This window comes from Gadus chalcogrammus, chromosome 6, assembly GCF_026213295.1.
Source record: "Gadus chalcogrammus isolate NIFS_2021 chromosome 6, NIFS_Gcha_1.0, whole genome shotgun sequence".
NCBI lineage: Eukaryota > Metazoa > Chordata > Actinopteri > Gadiformes > Gadidae > Gadus > Gadus chalcogrammus.
Window position 1 is genome coordinate 5,733,842 of NC_079417.1, and position 23,656 is coordinate 5,757,497.

At 46.3% G+C, this 23,656-nt stretch overlaps 1 protein-coding gene across 1 annotated transcript; it reads right to left on the reverse strand.

Annotated features, from left to right (window-relative positions):
* Positions 1 to 6,646: 6,646 nt before the first annotated feature.
* Positions 6,647 to 20,899, reverse strand: LOC130384268 (collagen alpha-1(XI) chain-like). The gene is made up of 15 exons (XM_056592382.1): positions 20,827 to 20,899; positions 15,703 to 16,167; positions 15,125 to 15,169; positions 14,625 to 14,744; positions 12,100 to 12,138; positions 11,792 to 11,845; positions 10,697 to 10,750; positions 9,395 to 9,448; positions 8,832 to 8,859; positions 8,365 to 8,474; positions 8,126 to 8,170; positions 7,627 to 7,680; positions 7,278 to 7,322; positions 7,108 to 7,161; positions 6,647 to 6,652 (listed from the first exon to the last, which is right to left on the reverse strand). Exons 1-15 carry the CDS (start codon positions 20,863 to 20,865, stop codon positions 6,647 to 6,649), a joined length of 1,212 nt encoding a protein of 403 aa, XP_056448357.1. The 5' UTR covers positions 20,866 to 20,899.
* Positions 20,900 to 23,656: the final 2,757 nt, after the last annotated feature.

Here is a 23,656-nt window from a genome sequence, read left to right on the forward strand (position 1 = left end):
ATCCTCGCCCCATCTGAGGGGGAAGTGAGCGGTGTGTTTCAACGAGCCGTATTACAAGCTGCAGATGTTTGTTTTGTAAAAGGAGAACATAGATACATGTGGATGGAACTCCTCCGTGTAATTTGGCATCTTCCTGGGGGGAATGTTGTTCAAGAATGTCCTCCATGTAATCCAAGACCGCCTGAGCTTTCATTTCAGTATTTGGTTTCTCTAAACATCTCTTTGAAGCACGGAGCGCGGGCAGCAGTAAGCCAGGTAGTATGAACTTGAACTATAGGTGTTTATGCTCAGTGCTTGCCTGAAAACACAATTAACGTGATTACTATCCCCTGGAGACCTCTCTGAGATCGTGCAGTGTGTTGGTTCGCTGAAGTGGCCCGTGGAAGTGTCGTCAAGCCCGGCAATTCATAGTGACATTTTAAAGACTGTTTCGCGATTGTGTTGCAGCTTGTGGTTTGAATTGGAAAAAAACCTGGACTGCGTCCTCAGGCAGAATGCGTTCCTCAGAATAGTAAACTCAATAAAAAGCCGCTGCACCTTGGCTCGAGGCAAATAGGTGCAACCTTAGCTTTTTCCATGCCCTTGAAATAGATGGAATGGATAGGTTTAGATGAATTGTGAACATTTTCCTATATTTCATGATCTAGCTCTAGTGATCAAGAATGCATTTTGTTGGGCTGTACTGTTCTTTTGGAATTTAAAAAAGCACGTTGAATCTGTTTGCACTAGCACTGATTAAAATATTTTTTGTTTCTTTCTGATTTCTAGAGCTACTCTGTACTACCAAAAACAAGACTGAAGACTTTTATGTTTGCTTTAGCTTTCTGCTAAATCTTAAATACATTGCACTTTCTAAAAAGCTTTTTTAACTTTGCCTTTATTTTCTATTTTAATACTAAAATGCCTTTTTAACTTTCTATTTTACCCATTTCTTTGCATATGTTTTCTTTTACTTTATTATATTTTATTTTATTATTTTATTTTATTGTATGACAATTATTTTATTTTATTGTATGACAATGTTTGTATGTGAAGCAATTTAAGTCTGCCTTATGTATGAAAAGTGCTATATAAATAAGTTGCCTTGCCTTGCCTACCAGTTGTTGTTTTTTGAAACAAGGACACACAGCCCCTTTTTTGTAACTACTCCAATTTAGATAGTTTGTTTTGATTGTCCTCTGCCTCATTTGTAAGTTTAAGGAAAAAAGTATCTACTAAATCACTAAATGTAAGTGTGTTGATCGCTAGGCGATCTTGCGGTCGGTGTTAGAATATGACCCTTCGACAAAGAGTGCCGGAGATTGAAACTCCAACGTCCTCCATCTGCCTACCTAACTCCTACCTGCTCATTAACTCTATGTACCTGTATTCACTGCAAGACGCTTTGGATAAAATCGCCTGATAAAGTACTAAATAGAAGTACTAAACATTAAGGTAATTCAGCTGACTAACACAGTATTCCAATTTCCGATACATTAGTAACTAGTAGTGGGTAGGAGCAGGGAGACACCTTCTCCAGGGTGCCTACATTAGGGTCGGAACCCAGGCCCTCTTAGCCGCTATTAGAAGCTGAATATTACAGGGCTGTCACTCACCCGGTCTCCTTTAGGCCCGGGAGCACCAGCTGACCCAGCAGACCCCTATAATAGGTCAAAACACCACACATCACCACGGACACTGCTGACAGTTACTGAAACGTTGAGATATGATTGGTTTAGCTCGGAGGGGCTGCCGATTGCTCCTCCCAACCGGCAGGTAACATCAACTGGAGTCAAAAATGAAAAGTTATAAAATGGGAACCTGTGTACCGGGCTTTCCTTCTGCTCCCTCCGTCCCAACTGGACCTGGGTAACCCTGAAACCAAACACACACAGAAATACAGATACACATACAGTATTTTTAGATACAGTGGTATCATTATCTTGTTTTAAATGCCACTACAGTAACCAGGTTACAGAAGCAGGTTGAAGTGGTGACGAGGCGCTAACACATTTATGTCCGAGGGTCTTTTGGTTGAGCACACACACACACACACACACACACACACACACACACACACACACACACACACACACACACACACACACACACACACACACACACACACACACACACACACACACACACACACACACACACACACATAAATACACATAGACAAAAAGACAGACAGAGACACACATTGATACACATGCCCAGGCCACAAAATCTAGATCAGGTCTACTCTCTGCATGCTTGGGTTGGTGATGTTGGTGTAGGGGGGAATTGACAGGGTCTGTGAGTCTTACCGGTGTGCCAGGTATCCCATAGAGACCAGAGAGTCCGGTACGACCCTGATAAGAATTCACAACAATACATTAATAATAATAATGTAATGTCTATTTGGTAACAATGAAGTAATTGTAGTGATTAAGAATTGTTATCGTCTTTGGGGCAGCAACAGTGGAAATAAATAATCAGGACAAAGGAACCGAGTGCGTTGTAAATGACAGACCAGACACACAGTCCTAATAATGGTGTTTAAGTTCGTTGTACCAGAGAGAGCAGCGGCAGTCACAAAGATGGGAATTAAGTGTGTTTCGTTTTAGTCACGTGACCAACGTCGTAACAATAATAGAAACAAGGCTGAAATATCATCAGTTTAATAAATACCTTGAACCCTTTTAATCCTAGCTCTCCAAGCTGTCCCGTGAGTCCTCGGGTTCCCTTGAATAACAACAGACAGCAACAGTCAATAGCATTCATTACAATTATATAGAATATACACAAAAGGCTCCGCTTGACTCTGGTTTTCAACCATATTTTACTGTTACTGTGTGTTACTTCAGGATGAACGACATGGATTGTGGACCTATTAACCTTGTCTCCCTTTCACTGATTGTTAAGTTAAACCAGGGCTTTTCCAAGTGGTAATTCCAGCCTGGGGCTGTAACAGCACTGTGGAACTTCATGCATTGGAGCCAGAGGGAGGGCAGGTGTGAACATTTAACTTCAACAACAATTTAGAGACGCAAGTCTTCTTACTGAAAAGAGCACACAGCGAAAAAAACCAGAACGTAATTTGTTATAATGACATCACCGTTAAGCTAATTAAGAGCCTTACTAGAGTTACGTCATTGTTTTCTCGGGCGACCTGATGACAAACGAACAGTCACAAGGTCACCCTGTGACCTTGTCACAGGGTGAACTTGTCACAAGGTATGTTTGTTTGTCTCAGTGCACAGGGTCGCAGGGTGACCTTGTGCCCTTGTGTTTGAGCAGAACCAAAAAAAATCTTCACCTTTAACCCCTCTCTCCCAACACCTCCCCTGAGGCCTGCTTCACCGTCTTCACCCTGGAGAGAGAGGGACACACAGACAGAGATGGACAAACAGGCAGAGAGCAAAAAGGACATCAACAGAAAAGAGAGAAAACAGTAGACAGAAAGAAAGAATGGAAGAAAAAAATGAATGAATGAAAGAAGATCACAAGATAGATGTAAACGAGTGTAACAGTTGCTCTACGTAAACTGCAGAAAAAAACACTTTTCAGGTGTAGGCGAGGATTTTACTGTTATTTCACTATGCAATGAAATTGAGGTGTGATTTTGCTGGGGTTCCTACCTCAGCACCTAGGAGCCCACGAGGGCCTCTGGCTCCAGGAATCCCTGTCAGGCCCCGCCCACCCCCCTCTCCCTGCTGACCTCTGACCCCTGCTGAACCAGCTGGTCCCTGAAAGAGGAGAATTTCGTATCCAAGCCAGCTCATCTTTCAATATCCCTAAGTCACTAAGTACAAGTACCGCAAGGAATATTTACTTCTATAGCACTCTTCAAAAATAACAAAAGACAAACCACTGTTTGTGTTATAATATATGTATATTCCAGTTGCCTGTGGCAAGCAAAGTTTTGGCCCAACAATTTTTATTATAATTTTGTATTTTTTCATTAATTATAATTGTATTTTGCAATGTATTTGAATTATCCTTACTCTGTCCCCCTTCAGTCCAGGGTCTCCGGTATCCCCATCTAATCCTCTGGGGCCCTAGAAAGAGAGAATTATTGGAAATCAGTTTCCTTGTAATGCTACCATAGTTCGGAAGTAGACGATTGCGGTTTACGTAATACCGGGAAATAAGAACAAGGAGTGCCTAATCCAATCTTGCTTGGCAGAAGCAGGGGTACATCCAGAGTCTACAGACCTTATTCACCAAGGGGCAATGCCGTTTAGTTGGATGGTTAAACCATCCCCTGGTTGGTTAAACCATTCGGAAACCATGACAACTCAATGCATCATGTTTAGTTCTGCATTCCCTTTCCCCGCCCAGGTAGTATGTACAATTAATTTTCATCGAGGCGTCGTGGTTTCCCCACCCAACCTACCCACATGGCCCGTGGTGAATTAGGTCCACTCTCATTGAGCACGTTCAGTAACTGGTCTGTTTGAGAGGATGAGGAGCGTGAGGAAGGGATGTACTAACAGCTGCCGTGATAATACAACATCAAATGGAAGACTGTGTCACTTTTGGTGGAGGAAAAAACATTTAAAACACAGTGATTAAGCACACATGTCCGGTTCCACACGACCAACATTGATGTCCAGAGATTAAACAAGACCGTGCATATGTTATGAGTCCAAACAGTGGGGTGGAGCGTAAACTCAACTGTTAATAAATTCCACTGCAGTTGCGTCAGTTAGAGTCAGACTGCACATAGACATATCACCATCTCCAAGGATACAGTCCTGCTCTAAAACACACATGCACACACCCCATGCTCTCTGTGTGTGTGTGTGTGTGTGTGTGTGTGTGTGTGTGTGTGTGTGTGTGTGTGTGTGTGTGTGTGTGTGTGTGTGTGTGTGTGTGTGTGTGTGTGTGTGTGTGTGTGTGTGTGTGTGTGTGTGTGTGTGTCTGTGTGTGTGTAATGTCATGTCTACTGTTAATATCTCTTTCTCGTGTTTATTTATTTAAAGATGTTATCCATTGCTTTTAAGCAACCTTGAGTACCCTGAAAGGCTTCAAACAAATACAACGTATTATGATACAGCATAATACATTCCACCACCATCACCATCATCATCCTCATCACCACCACCATCATCACCACCACCAATGCCACCGTCATCATCCTCCATTAGATGGCACTAGAGGTAAAGTGTGGTGCAGGCACGGTAAAACCTTCACTTCAGTTTATCGTTTTGTAAAATGAGAAGGAAAACTCTTACTTGGTCTCCAGGATAGCCGTTTGGACCAGGAACTCCAGTCCTTCCCTAAAATAAAGGGGTGAACAGGGGTCAGATCAGTGGATTTGGGAGGTGGATATTCTTAAAAAGGTCATCTTGAAAATCTACGTTTTGTTTTCTTTGGACGTATTGTCGCGGACACCCAGTTCAAACCATTAATAACACTGCAAATACAAGGGCTTTCATCAGTGGTCTGTAGGCTCACCAAATCACCATTGCGTTACCTCATTTGGCAATAGATAGTGACTTATCACAATCCATAGACATATATTGACATTGAACTTCAGAGATCGCCACTTTAACATGGATACAGATTCAGAGTGGAGACTCCTCCGCCAAGTGTTTTCAATCTTAGGAAAGTGGTCTTAGTTACTCAATGTGCCAACAATGCTAGATATCAAAAGAGACCATGGACATTCTTTTATCGGTTTTTTAGTCATAGGCATATTAAGTACACATATGGATCCCAAATGTCCATTTATTAACTCTATCTCCTCACACACATTATTATTATTTATTTTTTCCTTTCTTGTAGTTCTGCCCAAACACGCCACACAGCAAACTCTCGGTATACGATAGCCGGCTTGGTTATAAAACCCTCGGTGACGGATCGATGTAGAGATATAAATGTTTTCTTGTTCATAAATGCTACCGATGCAGTGGGCCTGGCCTCCACTTTACTGCATACTCTCAGAGGGTTAAGAGACCGGTTGTTCAACGTTGAAGGGGATGGAGTTCCAATCTGGGAGCCACATGGAGATTCCAGCCCACCTCATACCATGCATCCACATTTTACTGGACCATAATTCATACCTTAAAGCTGGCAGCCCTGGTAGAGACAGATAGACATTATGGTAAAGACTGAAGGATGGACGAGGTGGTATAGGAGCCACGAGAAATGATAAATGATTCCATGTCCCAATGAACTGGGAGCTCCGCCCTTATAACCGTATCACACACGCAACCGATGTATGACCCTATAAATAGCCCACTCTTTGAACACGCTCAGCCTTGTTTCAGATGTCTCAAGCTAGCCATTAAGTGTGTCTGTCTTGAAAGAATCGGATGTGTTTTGTATTACGACACCATTGTTAGATATACACACACACTCACAAAGTATTTGGTGCAAAGCATAGCGATACTACATCACTATCAAGTGTGATGTTTATAACATTGGCACAGGACTGATGAATGAATTGTTGACCGTTCATTCATCTCTCATATGTTCAACAATTGCCATTTTATTAAGAGGCTTTTTATCAATGTATGCTCGAGATACACGTGATGAAGAAGGAGGGGTAAGGGGGCATCTTGCTCAAAGATGCTAACAGGTAGACGACACACATTGGGGTTTAAACCCATAACTTCTGGACCACCCTTACAGCTAGACACCTACTATTAGTGCTGTTGTATATTTCCTTCCACCCCTACTTCTGAGTTTGACAACAGAAATGAGAAGAACCACCATAAGTGAGCATCATAGAGAATCTCAGCGCAGATCCACTATTACTGAGCATCGGACGGTAACTCAGAGGAGATCCACTACTAGTGAGCATGGTACAGTAACTCAGAGGAGATCCACTACTAGTGAGCATGGTACAGTAACTCAGAGGAGATCCACTACTATTGAGCATGGTACAGTAACTCAGAGGAGATCCACTACTATTGAGCATGGTACAGTAACTCAGAGGAGATCCACTACTAGTGAGCATGGTACAGTAACTCAGAGGAGATCCACTACTATTGAGCATGGTACAGTAACTCAGAGGAGATCCACTACTACTGAGCATCCTACAGTAACTCAGAGGAGCTCCACTACTGCACAGCATCGTACAGTTACTCAGAGGAGATCCACTTACTCCTACAGTAACACAGAAGAGTGTCTTACCATGTCACCTTCAAAACCAGGCAATCCTTTTCTTCCTATTGGTCCAGGTCCACCCTGTCAAAATCAGGCAAAGGTACATAACGTAAATATACTATTTAATCAAGAGAATTAATATAATGTAACAAGAAATAAATAAAAATGAGGTAAACGTAGGGGGGGTTAAAACTTACTGCAACACCCTTTAGACCTGGAGGGCCACTGATTCCAGGCTGACCCTGAACACAACAAAAAAACGTCACCCCTCTTGTGTCATCATCAAAACTCGACTTCTTGATAAAAAAAATATATTCAGTCAACGTATTAGCCAATAAACCTCCCTTTCTGAATAGAAAATGTGCTCACGTATACCATTTCAGATTTAATTTACTTTGATGATAGTTTTGTAGCTTTGGTTTGAAATGCATATTGCCTGTTATAATAATATCAATGAAAGATTGAAAGGTAAAGTAAAAAAAAAAGGTGGTGTTTGTTAACCTCTAATTAAGTTGACAACAAGCTTGTGTGTGCTATAACTCTTACCAGGGGCCCTCTGGGCCCGGCAGGGCCCAACCCACCCATTGACCCCGGGGGGCCCTGTGGAGGAGATAATATATCAGTCAGTAACTGCCGCTAGCTTTGCATAAGGCCATTAGGCCACATTTCTACGGTGGGGAAGATACTCAGAGTTAAAGAAACAAGCAGACTACAGCAGAAATCAAAAGCATCAGAGCCTATGGGAGACATTCAAAATGGGATGAGACAGTTGGTTCTTATCATCTTTAACAGCATCTGCATTGTAATCGAGCCTGATGTACGCAATAATGACCAGCTCACAATCACACCTTAAAAGACGAAAGCAAGTGCATTATTATACAGAGACAGGCTATTAGTTAATCACTAAAACGCATCTCACTATTCAACAACCCAAATTAAAACACGCATCTCCTGCGAACACTGGGAGACACGTGCAGGGTCTGTGCGGTGTCTTCCCCTGCCTTTGACTTTAACACATTGGTTGAGCAGCGCAGCAGGGGCCTACCTGAGGGCCCCTACGTCCCCGGGGACCTGACGGCCCTGGATCTCCCTGCACAGAGACACACACGGGACGCATTAGAAACACGCACACGCACACACACACGCACGCACGCACGCACGCACGCACGCACGCACGCACGCACGCACGCACGCACGCACGCACGCACGCACGCACGCACGCACGCACGCACGCACGCAACGCACGCACGCACGCAGGCACACACGCACACCACACACACTCACTTCAGAGCCGTTGACCCCCTGTGGTCCGATCACTCCCGTGACCCCGGGAGCACCCTGAAGATTCAGGGAGAAAACAAAAGGATGCCTTATCACCGATACGATCAGATGTACTTTGTGAACGCAGAAGGGAGATAAGGCTGTCACTGCAGAATGCCAGGACAGTGATAGATTAATGATGACAAAATGTATAAATAAAGTGTAAGAACTCCAAAATGATACGCTGGGAAAAAATGGCTACACACAAAACAGGCATATAAACTTTATATGAAAAAATATATATAAAAAAAATCTAAAAATGTATTCAATACAAAATCTATAACAATTTTAACTTTACATACAGTTGAGGTAAACATTACGGACAGCATATTATTCATACTATAACATAATAACATACTACAATATGTAGCATGTCGTGGTTGAAGTGTGTGTGCAGTATGATCAGGTGCTCACCACTGGTCCAAGTGGACCATGTAAACCCTCGTCTCCTTCTTCTCCCTAATAAACAAATCATAAACACACAGAGGTCAAAGAGCAACCCGAAACTCATCAGCATCCTCAATAACAAACACACAGAGGTCAAAGAGCAACTACAAACTCAGCATCCTCGCTGGTTAAACAGGGAATTGCAGTTTGCTAGCAATCAGGTGCTTGTTGGAAGTGTGTGTGTGTGTGTGTGTGTGTGTGTGTGTGTGTGTGTGTGTGTGTGTGTGTGTGTGTGTGTGTGTGTGTGTGTGTGTGTGTGTGTGTGTGTGTGTGTGCGCTCAACCAAAAGACGTATGTTACTGTTATATATTTTACCATTTAGTTAAGATATAAACAGGATAAAGTCACCTGTATCTAAATTGACTTATAGTCTACCCCACACACGCGCACACAATTCCTCACATTGACAGCTGATTTCTCTGAACATCAACGAAATGTGATGGTGGCGCCATGTCTTTGTGGGCGTGGACATTACATACAAGGCTTACATACCAAGGTATCACTCGTACAGGTATTGTTACCCCCACCCCTAGGCGAGGTGACTTACCTGTGGTCCGGTCGCCCCAGGGAGACCCTGAACACCCCTCTTGCCCGACAGACCCTGGATCAAAAAAGATGAGCCCACATGGCAAGACATGACAGATATGATAATAGGTATCCACAGATACTCTGCGAATAACTTAATATATCATGACTTTGTTCTGATAATCCTTTGATTAACATGACATAATGTGTCATCAGGAAATACATTGAAGCCAAAATTGTAGAGTGGGCGTGGCGTGATGTCGGTCTTACAGGTGGTCCGAAGGGTCCGGCGTCTCCTTCTTCTCCTTTAAACCCCTGCAACACACACACACACACACACACACACACACACACACACACACACACACACACACACACACACACACACACACACACACACACACACACACACTTGATTTATAAGTTTAAGTAATCTGGGAACCAGCGGTCATACAATTCTATAGAAGTGCTTAAGGGAGACAGCACAGAGCCTGGGCCGGAAACTAAAGGGGGGGATACACTTCATCTCCTGTTTCCTGATATAATCAGCCAAAGAACACTCATTTGTCAAAGCCGATGAAGATTTCCGAAGGTTGTAATGTGCGTGTACAGTGGCCAGTCTACACGCATTGTTGTTTTGAACCCTTTGCAGACAGTGTGTTATAGTTTACTACTGCTTGCCAAGTTTGCGTTTGCTGTGAGGAGGCAATTATATGCTTACAGTTCCCCGCCTCAAGCAACATGATTGGTCGAGACAAATATGGAGATGAAACAAAGTCAACTTTGAATATCAATTGAATTGAATTGAATTGATTTGTGAGACTATGAATGATATTAATGACTTTACCAAGCTCGACAGGGTGATGACATCAGGTCTCAAATTTATGACACACACACACACACACACACACACACACACACACACACACACACACACACACACACACACACACACACACACACACACACACACACACACACACACACACACACACACACACACACACACACGCACACACACACCTTCGATCCGGTGTTCCCTCTGTCCCCGCATGGGCCTGGCTCTCCCGGAAACCCCTGTGGTCAAGAGAGAGAGCTTAAAACCCTTTAAACCCTGCATTCAAAGAAAGAGTTTTAAACCATTCAAGATATAAAGGGAACTCTCTGTGTGTGCTCACAGGCCCAGATACTACCTCCCCCAGCCCGGCTGCAGAGGGGCGTAAGGCTGCCCTCTCCCAGCGTGGAGAGTTATGTCTGGTTATGTAAGGTATACACTTATATAAGAGACAGATCTATACAGGTCATATACAGAGGAGTCTCTCACCTCCTCGCCCGGCTCCCCCATCGTAGCAGTCTCCCCCTTTGACCCCCGCTGGCCCTGAGAGTGGGAAACAGATCAGGCGTCAGCGACAGATGGGTCCCAGCGGGCCCACCGTGCCTAATTCTGGGGTTAGATAACAGGCCCAACACCGGGCTCTGATTGTGCGGTTTGGTCCCAGAGATTAGCCCCACGAGAGGCTGTGAGCGAGATGAGTACAAAGACAGAGCGTCATGGAAGCATAAAAAAATGTACTCCTCCTTCCTTACCCTAAGCTTAATTTCCCATCTGGGATCAATAAAGTGAACCCTTGTTCTGATTAATTTCGTTTTAGGGTCCCCTTGTCACCATGAGCATAAGGGAGACATTAAATGTGTGAATCAGGGGCTAAGAAACTAGATATTCATTCTGGCCATTCAGAGAGAACTCCTTAGTTTGTGGTTCCTCAAACAAAAACGCTGCTGAGAAACCAGTACGTAATGGAAAGTGGAAAACCTACCTGCTAACTCATGTAAATGAATACATGAATCCACCAATCAACACATTGATTTACCAAAATGTTAATTAGCTGATTGGTTAATTAATAGATGCCCTTTAATTGATTAAACAGAAACCCTTAAGAGGGGGTTATAGCCCTTTATAACTGGTCCGAGCACCAATGGGTGGTGTTGCTGATGGGTCCTCACCTGGAGCCCAGGTGGGCCGTGTAGGCCCCGGGCCCCGCCCACACCTGGGGCCCCATCCCGGCCATTCTTCCCTGGATTCCCCATCATGCCTTTCGGCCCGGGGTAACCCTACAACATGCATTGAAATGAGCAACATGAATAAGCCATTCCTTAGTCAGAACATTTCTGCTTAATTGGCAATTAACTGACTAATTAAAAAGGCCCGGACAACTCATTAAGGCCAATCGCTAAAAATGTAAACCGAATTGGCTAATCACCACATCTCCGTGCCGGCCGGGCATCCCTCTGCTTCCCTGGTCGCCCGGAATTCCCTGCAGGAGTAAAACCGGATGTTTCACAAAGCGCTCGATTTAGATATTAAAACAACAATCAATAAAGATACGGCTGCCGAGACGAAAGAGGTAAGACGACGCACGGGAGGCCCTGGTCGCCCCGTCTCCCCGATGGCCCCGGGGTCCCCCGGTACCGTCTACAACCAAACACAAACACAGGGACACCCTCAGTGACACCGCAGTTAAGGAACAAGCTGATGATACCACAACAAAAAAAAGCATAATATATGACTCAATGATGGAGTGTGATTTAAAGTGGAAATGTAGAGTGGTAAGAGTGCATTTGTGCCTGTGTGTGTCTGTGTGTGCCTGTCTGTGCCTGTGTGTGTCTGTGCGTATGCGTGTGTTCACTGCCTGCATGACAACCTTATGGAGCTGGGTCAGAACTCACCGGCCAACCGGCTCGCAGCAGATGGTAGAAGTAGGAGTTCTGGAAAACACAAATATAACAGTTAGGTTTGATTCCCTCTGTGACTCTGTGACTCTGTGACTCAAATTATACACTTTTCTTTTTCATAATATCTAATTGAAATTATAAAAGATGGTATTCACAGCCTGAACTAGAAAAGGGCTGAAAAACAGATCTAGGATCTCTAGAGCTATTATAACCTCTATCTGGTTTAAACCGTGTGCCCTGCATTCACCAGGCAGGTGAGCGATCCATCAGTTTAGTAGTAGCAGAGTGAAGAACTACCATCAGAGGCCAATGTGCTTTCTGCAGAACAGGCAGCTGGTGGTGGTAAGCTCAAGGACAGTGCTGCCCCGAGGTAAAGGACGAGGTGTTGAGACGAGAGCAAGTCCATTCTTCTGGTTTTATGGATGATGAGATCGAACCATCGAGTGGTGTGTGTGTGTGTATATATGTGTGCGCGTGTGTGCGCGCGCGTGCATGCGTGTCTGACGATCTGTCCCTCTAGCATGGTGGTAGAGTCACAGACACCATGCAGCTCAGCTTTTCTAGGTTATATTTGTCTTGGACTAGAGTGCTTGTGCTGGCCCCCTCGGGACAACGCGTGTGTGTGTGTGTGCGCGCACGTGTGTGTGTGTGTGTTCTCAAGTAAGTGTGTGTGTGTGTGTGTGTGTGTGTGTGTGTGTGTGTGTGTGTGTGTGTGTGTGTGTGTGTGTGTGTGTGTGTGTGTGTGTGTGTGTGTGTGTGTGTGTTTGAGTGTGCGTATGCTATCTTAGCGTCTGTGTTTCTGTGTGTGTGTGTGCTCCAGAGTGAGTTTGTGCTTCTGAGCGTGTGTATGTGTGTGCGTGTGTCCCCGAGTGAGTGTGCGTCAGTGTGTTCCTGAGTGTGTGTGTGTGTACGGTGGCACTGAGTGTCAGACCTCCCCTGGTAATCTTAGCTACGGGTCTGGAGCAGCTTAGCAGCCAGTCAGAGCAGCCACTGTCTCCCCCGATGAGAGGGCCAACACTGGGCTCCATTCAGCCCCGACGCGGCCTCCCGACCACCGCAAGGGGGGGGCGGCGAGACACAGCGCTGACCCAGGAGAGAGGGCCGGGAGGTGGTGGTGGTGGAGTCTGGCGGGGAGGGCCGGGGGTGTGGGGGGAGGTCTGTGATGTGTGTGTGTGGTATCGGGGTGTTTGAAGAGGTTGTGGTTGGGGGGGGGGTGACCATGGGTGGCAACGGGTGTCAGGGTGGGGGGTCTTGTTGTGTATATGTGTATAATGCCTGGAACCGACACACAGGAGTGAGAGGCAGCGTGTGCGGCCGGATCCGTGTGCGTGCTACACTTCTTAAAATATAAGTTGCACTGACTGTACTGCTGTGTTCAATGGTTTACATTGACTTTGTTTAGATACACGTCATTAAGGATCAGGCAGGGGTTAGGGTTAATCTTGCTCAAGGAGGCCCACAGGTAGACTGTAGACTTTGGGGATGAAACCCGGTAACGTGAAGGTACTGGGAGGCAACGTGTTTTACTATTAGGATATTGTACACAGATGAGTTCACAGAGTTTTGTTGGTGTACTCCAGTCGAGTGATCAGATGGGGTTTGATACAAGTCTAGTGATCAGATGGGTTTGATACTAATCTAATAATTAGATGGGGTTTGATACTACTCTAGTAAACAGACGGGTTTTTCATCGTAGCCTAGGGATCAGATTGGGTTTGATACTAGTCTATCAGATCAGATGTCAATCTTAGAATTTCATACATAGTGATGAGGCAGATTATTCTAAAAAGTTGAAAGCACACTCTCAGAATGAAACAGAAGGGATGAAGTTGTTTTCCTTTTCTTTCTAAATATAAGCATTTTTTCTAAATATAAGCATTGCAATTACTCCTTCTGATTGGCTGAAATCAGTGCCAGGTGATGTCACTCTGCACCAATACGAAGGATCAGAAATAGTGTGTGTAATCATTCTAGAACTGTAGTCTGTGGGTTGGTTTTAGTGTTTGGTTGGCCTTAAGATAATAACCAGCTAGCTAAACCACTGTGGATGTTCTTCACTCACTGTTCCAGTTCCAACTTGAGCTAGTAAAACTATCTTAAAGACGCACTGTAGGCCATGATGTTATCACCGTCTGTAGACTCTACCCTTTCGTAGACCATCCATACCAAGCCACACTCAAGGGATACATGTCCAGAAATCCTTACATGCTGTTTTCCTTTTTTGTATTCATCTTGTTTTTTAATAATGAAACCCTGATGTACATTTTTCCTGACAAATAAGTCAGGCCAAATTAAATACATAATGTATACTGGAAGGCGCAATAGGTATAGAAAGCAAAATGTGCGGATGTGAAAATTCTGGTATGGAGTCATCCATTGTGCCACGCTGGCACGCACAGACACAGACAAATGAGCGTCGCACTATTTGTGTGTTTTTTCTATCATTTTTGTCGCTGAGGACCAAGAGTTGGACTTTCGATGTTCGAGGCGGTGGCCTGATCCAAACCTGCCCCACGTACAGAGAAAGCGGCCCGGTCGTCTTTAGTGTTTCTGCCGAGATACAGGATGGGCAGTCCTGGGGGCCCGGGTGGCCCTGGTTCCCCTCTCCGCCCCTCCAGGCCTGGATACCCCTGGGAACCCTGGAACAGCAAGGGCAAACAACGGTTTCCATGACAATATAACTGCGAAAAAATACATTTAGGGCTTGGAAGACAGGACACTTTTGATGTGTTCAACCCGAACAGTAGACCCATCATTGTCGAGCCGTGAAGGAAAAGAAAATGACTGGGCTAATGTGCGATCATGTTCCATCCCTCCGACTGAATTTCCTAACCATACAACATTAACCGTTCATCTGAAATCACTCTGGGCTTGAATGAGGCCAAAGTCCCTCCTCACATTTTCCATCGTATTCCAAGATGCATTCAATGTTTTTAAATCCATGTTTATATATTTCTTTTATAAAAGATAAGCACTAAAACCCATCACGCAACCCGACGACAAGCAGCACACATCCTACCTTGTCGCCGGGGAAGCCGAAGTCGCCCTCTCGGCCGGCGCATCCCTGTGGGAGACAGAGAACCAGTGAGCCAGCGCTGACCACACGCTAACAGCCCGGCGGCCGGACCAGTGGCTGGCCTGGCACCGGCCTGCGGCGGCTGGCAGCAGCTACAAGGCATCGCTAGGAAAAGAGTAAGGTCCCTGTGGCGCCTTAGCTAGCTTCTCACGTCTTAAACAGTTCCTCCTGTTTGGCCCCCATCATCTCTCTAAGTGGATGTGCAGCGAGGGTAGGGTCGGGCGTTGATGTGGTTTTAGTTTGTTCAACACAACGGCAACCTCCCCCTTAGAACCAAATATAGGTCTGATTATAGAGCGGGGGCTAGGCACTGTGGCCATGACATAACTCACCAGGGGGAAATTAATGTGCTGCATCCTGTGTGTGTTTTTATGCCCTTTCTAATGGCTTGAGTCATTCATGGACAGTAACAAAAGATATCTGTTCTGCCGTTCCAAATGAGGGAAACAAAAATAGAGAGTGACAGAGAGACAGAGAGAGAGAGAGAGAGAAAGACCCACTCTTTTTCCCCACGGCCCGACCGGGCCGGGAGGTCCAGCCACGAGTCGATACTTCCTTTCCTGGGAACCGACGACGATCACTTCCCCTTCTTTTCTTGCCACTGTGGCTAAAGCTTCTCCTGGCCCTCGCACGTCATTGGCTGGGGTCTGCGGACGGGAACCAATCATACGTGTGCTCTTCCCGTGTTCTGGAGGGACGGGTTTCACAGACGGAATGGCGCGTTCCTCCGCGTGGGAGCTGACGTTGAGCCAGCTTTGCGCTTTGCCGTCGAGGTCAATGATGTTGTGTGTGGTCGTGTCCGACCGGAATATCTCCCAGGTGGGTTTTCCTCCTTTTTCGTCGGAGGACTGGATGACCTCGCGGAGTTTAGCGTTGGAGTGCCCCCTGACTTCGTGAAGGAATGTGGTTTCTGCGACCAGTGCGAAGCCGGTCTCAGATTCATCGTCATGGGCTGACTCTATAGGATTGCTCTGCAGCAGGGGATTCTGGGAAACAAGGAAAGAAGTATTATAGTTTTACAATATATGTAAAATTGACCACTAAACAGTGTTTGGTGCACTTCAGGCGACCAATATTCTGACACACACACACACACACTGACTCTCAGCATTCTTCACTGAGAACTTGAAGAAACATGTACACACTCATACAGACAGAAATGCAGACTCAGACACATTGACAACTCTGTTGTCAAACAAGGTCAATATTCCAAGTCTGGAGGGGAGTTCTGAACATCTCCTGAGTATTTATGAGAACTGGAGCAGGTACAGGTACGTAACACACACAAAAAACAGACACACACACACACCACACACACACACACACACACACACACACACACACACACACACACACACACACACACACACACACACACACACACACACACACACACACACACACACACACACACACACACCAGCTATATTCTGGTTGAACTCCCACTGTCGTGGGCAAAAAGCAGAATGAGAGAGACACGGGGAGAAAGACAGACGGACAGAGAGACACACGGAGAGAGAGAGACAGCGAGGGAGAGACAGACAGAAAGAGAGTTTGCTTATACTGCTACTGTGCGAGGGTCTGTCTCTAGCGTGTTGACAGTGGCAGAGCGTACCAACGGGTAGTACAACCAAATGTTTTATATGAGGAGGAAGAGGGGGAGGAAGAGGAGGAGGCCGCGCTGCTTGAATAATCACACGTCATCACAAGCAGAAATAGCAGAGCAAACACCAACGTCAGACCCCCATCCAACTACCCCCACCTGTAGCACTCTGCCCTGTATCGTACACGGCACTGGAACACGCTGGCAACTAGCTGCACCCTATAACTGCTTAAGACTGTTTGTAAATTGGTTATGGCCATGTATAATACCGGTCACACTGGTTATAAACCGTACTGGGTAAGATCAAGTTGCACTGGTTTATCTGTACTGGTTAACACTGGGTAGCAGTGGTTTAACTGCACTGGATAAGACTTCCGGCAGCGCTGTTTACGACTGTACTAGTTAAGACTGGTTTAACTGTACAGGGTTGTCCTGGTTAAACTCGTTTCTAGGGTTGGTTAAAACCAATATCTGTACTGGTTAGGACTGATTCAACTGCACTTGTTGGGACTGGTTTGACTGTATTAGTGAACTGGTTCAATGATACTGGCTAAGACCAGTTAGGGGAGGTTAAGAATAGTTAGTATTGGTTAAACTAAACTGGTTAACTGAGAGTTATCAAGTGATCAATTATGATACGAGTGCTCTGATTGGCTGATCAAGTTAAGCCTCTGAAATATGTTAGTGTTGAGAGTTTTTTAATCTGAAAGGCAGTTACAGTCTTAAAGGGTTTCACTGTTCATATGGCAGGACACCCTTGTCCCTTCACATACATAAGGATGGTCAATATGTAATCACTTTTCAATTGATTAACCTTGAATACTAATTGGCATTAGTTATTCCTATGAATACTTTGATGCTCTTCCTGTGTGTGTTTGTGCAGCAGATTTGCGGTCTACTCTAAAGCATGTGAGGTCAGGGGATAACTGAGGGTCCATCATGTTGTAGGAACCAGGAATGTCTTCACTGACCTCTGGATTTACAGCAAGAGATACCGTTTAGTCTTCATTAAGCCAGGTGTTTAGTCTCAATCAGAGAACAAACATTTCCTTCACAAGAGAAACCTGACCAAGACCAAAACAGCAACAACAACAAAAAAAAAACGATGGTAAACCACTGCAAACACACCAGAAGAAAATACCATTGTACAAAAAACTGGCAGAAAATAAGAGAAAACATGAATGAGGAAGTTAATAGACTGACATCTATATTCTAGTCATCATAGTAGATGCTTACACCTTCAGTGGGCACAGATACGTCATGAAGGAGCAGATCGGTGTAATGACATAATGCTCTAGTCTAGAATGACCTACAGTTAGGCTGCGGGCCCTGGGGATTGAACACAGAACCTTTCCGCAGAGAGGTACCCTGGAAACATCGAAAAAAGAGAATTCCATGAATGAACAAGAACCAGGGATTGTATGCCAAGAAGAGGCATACTGTAACGAAGGACGAACCGCATGAAGGCTAACAGGGAGCTAAGACGCGCGCGTCCCTGACGCAGTGCGTCACGCTATTAGGTTACTGAAGCAGCAACCAGTTCAGCTCAGGGAGTGGAACCATAGCAAGAACTACTGTCAACCATATGAATCAAACCTACAGCTCCTGAGTGAATAGGCCAGTCATCCGAAAAGTGACAGATTTGTTTCCATTATTGAAAGGCTAATGATAAAATAATACATCCTAGGCATTTGATACTTGATTGACACATCACTATGCAGTGCAGAAAATGAGGAAATATTGTCCTCTGACAACGCAAGTACAAAAAATACATGATAAACACGTAAAAACACTTTTATATAAAACAGACTAAAACACGAAAAAGAGTTTGACAGTGCAATCCTACCCCTGATAACTCAATCCATCCATCCATCCCTCCTTCCCTCCCAACATCCACCCCTCCATCACCCCCCCCATCACCCCTCCACCTACCGCCTGAGTGCCGGTGTGCGTTCCCGCGAGGCAGAGCGGGTCCTGCAGCAGGAGGCAGACCAGAAGCAGGTCTACCAGGAACCACATGACTTCAGCAGCAGGTCCACGCTCAGCTGTGGTACCGCTGGGCTCTACAGCCCACTGTACTGCCCTGTCCCAGGCCCCGCCTCCTCCACAACCCTCCCCAGTACAGTAGGACTACAGTTAGCCGACGTCCCGGGCCCCGGCTCCTAATGCCAACCCACCGGCACACACCCCTAGCCGGCTCCATCCTCCCTTCCCCGCGCCAAGCCTCTCTCCGATCCCACCACAGCCTCACCATCCTCAACCAAGGGCCCCCCCCCCCCCGGCCCTACCCCCAACCCCCCCTCACCTTCCACTTCTCTGGTGTCGGAGGAGAGAGAAGTGTGTGTTTGGACGCAAACACTACGCCTCTGACTGACCAAAATTTCCCATGGTTAAGGAGCTGGTTAGGGAGCTGGTTAATGTCTCAATAACCATGGCAACCGGGTTGAACAACAGCAGTAAGTTACGGGGTTGACCATTGGCGAGTCCCGTTATAAACACACACTTTGTGTCTCTTTATAAACAGGGCTGCTATAGCGACTGTCAACGGCAGCCATACTGTGGAGACCAACATGTGGTTGTCCAACATGTGGTTTGTGTTGAGCTGCAGAGGCAGTGCTTAGAGCATGGTGTACCGTGTTCACAGGGAGAGGGAACCCAACGTATTGTTGGACAAGAGAGAGTTAAACCACAGAGTTGTTGTCGCCCGGGGTCACCGTCTGAAACGTGAGCTGTGGTCGGTGACGGTGAAATGACAAGCCACGCATAGTTCGGTTTACCGGGACAAGAGGAGGAGAAAGCGGTGCAATCTGAGATGAGAGGAAAACACTGGCAATGACAACAGAAGAAAGCAAAACACTACCTTACATGGGATAATGAAATGCTACTCTGGGAGAGTACAAGTACAGAGATACTTAAACACTAGTCTGTGGGTACAGGATAGTGTACAAGTAGAAAGAACAACCTCTAGGCCGGGCCAGCGCCAGTTCTTTAGAATGTTTACTCCTGTCGCGCAGCGTGGGAGTAAACAGAAGTTTGGATAAATTTGAGGTAACATACTCTTAACCATCTCTCTGTGACCTCCAGGATTACTGGTTCAAAGAAGATGCCAACATCCTATCAACATTATAACTACAGGTTAAGATATTAATTAAATCCTTGAAAAGGGACTGCAAAGGAGTACACACTTATTTACTCACACTTTCATCATAACTGAAACATTCTTGAATATATATATAAAAGGATGAAATCACACTATGGAGTTTCTCTTCAAAACAAACACGTGTGTCACCAGATAAAACAAGCGTCACATCTACTGCTGCTACAGACAGGACGGAGGAACCTACATCTGCTCTTTGTTTGAATTGTTGAGAAACTGAGAACAGCTTTAATATTAATGTGAAACACACAACAGCAACAACTGACAAATGTGAGATGATCCCCTTGTAACAACCCCTCCAGGTAACATTCATGTCAACTAACTGACCCATACAGAAACCACACACACACACACACACACACACACACACACACACACACACACACACACACACACACACACACACACACACACAGAGCTACATGCACATGCATACATACAAGTCATTGATGTCATATGCATCGCTTTGGAATGTTTTTAGTCGTTCCAGATCAGTAGACAAAGAAAAATATTTTGGGAGATTGAACGAGAGAAGAATTTCTTCTGAAGAAGAAATACCACGACTCTAGATCCCATCTTTGAAGTCCACCACAACATGGACTTCACGTTAACTGCCTTTTACAACGCTGCCGTCGCATCACCACAATAACACAGGATCTGCGCCTTGCAAGCATGTATCGTCTGCTATTTGTACACGCATGTCCGTCACAGTGATAAGAATTGTCCCCCAGACCCCCCCCCGCAGGTTCCCCCTGTTCCGTCTGGAGCGAGGCCTCAGGGCAGAACCAGAGCTGCAGACTGAATCACCCAGCCGTCGACTTCCCCCCAGCGCTACGTCAGCCACGGAGCAACGGACCGAGAGGGTTCGTAAGCTAATCGACTCACCAGCCGGTCGTCCCCGTCATCGCCGGAGCCCTCCGCCATGTTGGAACCACCGCCACCGTACGACGACTCGGAGTCCTGAGTCCAAAATCATTCCAGAGGAAAGAGCGCTCACATTTAGTAAAACCTTTAATGATCACGCTTAAACCTCGTCTTTTAAGTACTACACTACAACCACGAAACATTTAGGCAAAGGGTGTGTATATAGCTGTATCCATATTTAAATACCTGATAATATCACTGAAGTTATTGAAGTAAAAATAAGTGTAAGTACAAATAAGTACATATTAACAACAAAACATGAACATTAATAACTTAACTTGATACCATTTGTTATTTTAAACTAGCACAATTTGAATGATGGTGTGTTTGTCTGGCTAATTATCTAGCATGACGTGAAACTGAAACTGCAGCACAAGAAGAAGAAACAGAAAGGAAGGCAAGCCGCTAGCTGGACATTGAGTGATGTCATGTACAGAGAAACCTGTAGCGTCCAGGGGCCGGGGGGGGGGGCGGGTGAGGGGAGGGGGGCTCAGGGTGTGCGTGTTACCCGACGTGAGAGCTCCGTTCTGGGTGATCTGTGGGTGGGGCGTGGACAGCCAGGCGGAGGGAGAGTACAGTGATGTCTGGCTGAGTCGGGGTCCCCCATCACAAGGGTCAGCTGCCTCATCGCCCCCTGGGGACACACCACGGAGATTAGAGACGACGGCAGCCTCCCCCCCCTCCCCCCCCTTCACACACACCGTTCATCAGTCACAGACAGGCCTGCGGTACGCGGGGAGAGGTGCATGATGGAAGAGGCTGTAAGAGGCTGTTCTGCCGCCACTCTCCTCGACCTGGGGGCAGGTGGCTCATATTTCAGCCAGAGCACGGGATGTAGGGAATGTTATTCCACAAGGGCCCCTAGCTCCTCAATCAGCAACGGAGGGGATACGTGTGTGAAATGCACACCGTAAACAAGGCAAAAAACAGTACAGGGAAGATGAAATGAGCAGCTATGCTTGATAGTACGAATGAAGGAGAAAAAGGAATCACACAAAAGAGGATTATTCAAAAACACATTTGATATTAATAGTGTTTGTTAACGTTCTATAATGAACAACTCTATATATATTTTTTTTTGCAACTATGTTTGCGTCCCAAAGTGCTAGCAAACTCAGGAGCGATATAGACCACCAGGGCCCCCCCCCTCCAGTGTCGGAGCTCTCACCTCAAACGGGGTCTCGAAGCTCTCCAGGATTCCCCCCAGTATCACCAGGCCCTCGGTGCTGATGCCCTGGCCCCGGTAGGGCCAGTGCACCCTCTCCACCAGGCTGCAGTCCACGTACAGCGCCAGCCCCGCCACCGACACCCCCACGGACACCCGGTGCCACCGCCCGTCGTGCAGATCGCCCACCGGGAACCTAGGGGGAGGGTCGAAAGCACGGATCAGATCCCAAGAGTGTAGAGCGAGCACGGGTCACGGCCAACGATGTGGATCGTTGGCCGCGGTGAGTGGTGGGGCTGGAGGAGGTGGTGGTTGGTTTTAGGGGGAGAGGTGGTGGTGGTGGACGTAGTTATGATGGTGGTATTGGTGTTGGTGTAGGTGGTATCGTTGTCGACGGATGTGGTGTAGGTGGAGGCTTAAGTGGTAGTGGTGGAGATGGTGGTGGTGGTGGATGAGTAGGCGGTGGTATCAGTAAAGATGGTGGTGATGTAGGTGGTGGTACAAGTGGTAGTGGTGGCGGTGTTGGTGGTATCGGTGTTGACGGTGGTGGTGGTGTAGGTGGAGGTGTAAGTGTCAGTGGTGGAGATGGTGGTGGTGCAGGCGGTGGTGTCAGTAAAGGCGGTGGTGGGTGTAGGGGTGAGATATGGAGACGCACTCGTAGTCGCGATGCTGGGTGGAGATGTAGGTGAGGGAGTGGGGTCCGAGGCGGATCTGCAGGTGGAGGTGGAGGTCGTAGTCCAGCAGGGTCAGCAGGGAGCTCTCCTCCGCCCGCTGCCAGCTGAGGACCTCCATGAGCACACTGAACTCCTCCGCAAACCTGCAGAGGAGGAGGAGCGCCCCTTGTGCGTCAACACCCACCATCGACACATGGACGCCTATGTTATCAATTACTGTTCATCTTGATCCAACTGGCTACGATAAAATCAACTTCATCTAAACTTGTCTGATGACATCTCTAATGCACTTTATTACCAAGCATTCATCAAGTCATTACTGTTTAAGACTATTGCCATTCATTAATCAAGCAATTTGGCGGAAGGTTTTTACAAAGGACTGTATGTGAATCCAGATAGTACAGGTCATGAAGCAGCAGGTGGAGGTTGGGAGGCATCTCGCCGACATATAACCTGGAGAGTCATCTGGGAGTCTAACACCCTCAACACTGCACTATCCTCCCTTCGAAATCCTTTGTAAAATAGACCTTGAGTTAGCCAGTGACGCCGGTACCTTGGTCCTACCGCCTGCTGGGTGGGCAGGGTGAGAGAGGCGTACTGGCCGATGTGGAGCGTGGAGCACTGGGACTCGTCCACGCTCACGCTCACGTTGTTGGTGCCGGCCACAGCCGGGAAGAACCTCCCCAGCACGTCCACCGTCTCTGTGGACGCACGATGAACAGAATGGTCTCATAGAGCGCCGTGAGATCGCCCACAGAAGGTTCTGCAAACGGATTGGGACTAATAATTATGATAATGCATGATAATAAACATAACATTATATATATATTTTTTTTTTTTCTATTGATCAAGGACTTTTCAGGTTTTACAAAATCATAAAACTATGATTTACAAAAATCATAAAACACACACACACACACACACACACACACACACACACACACACACACAC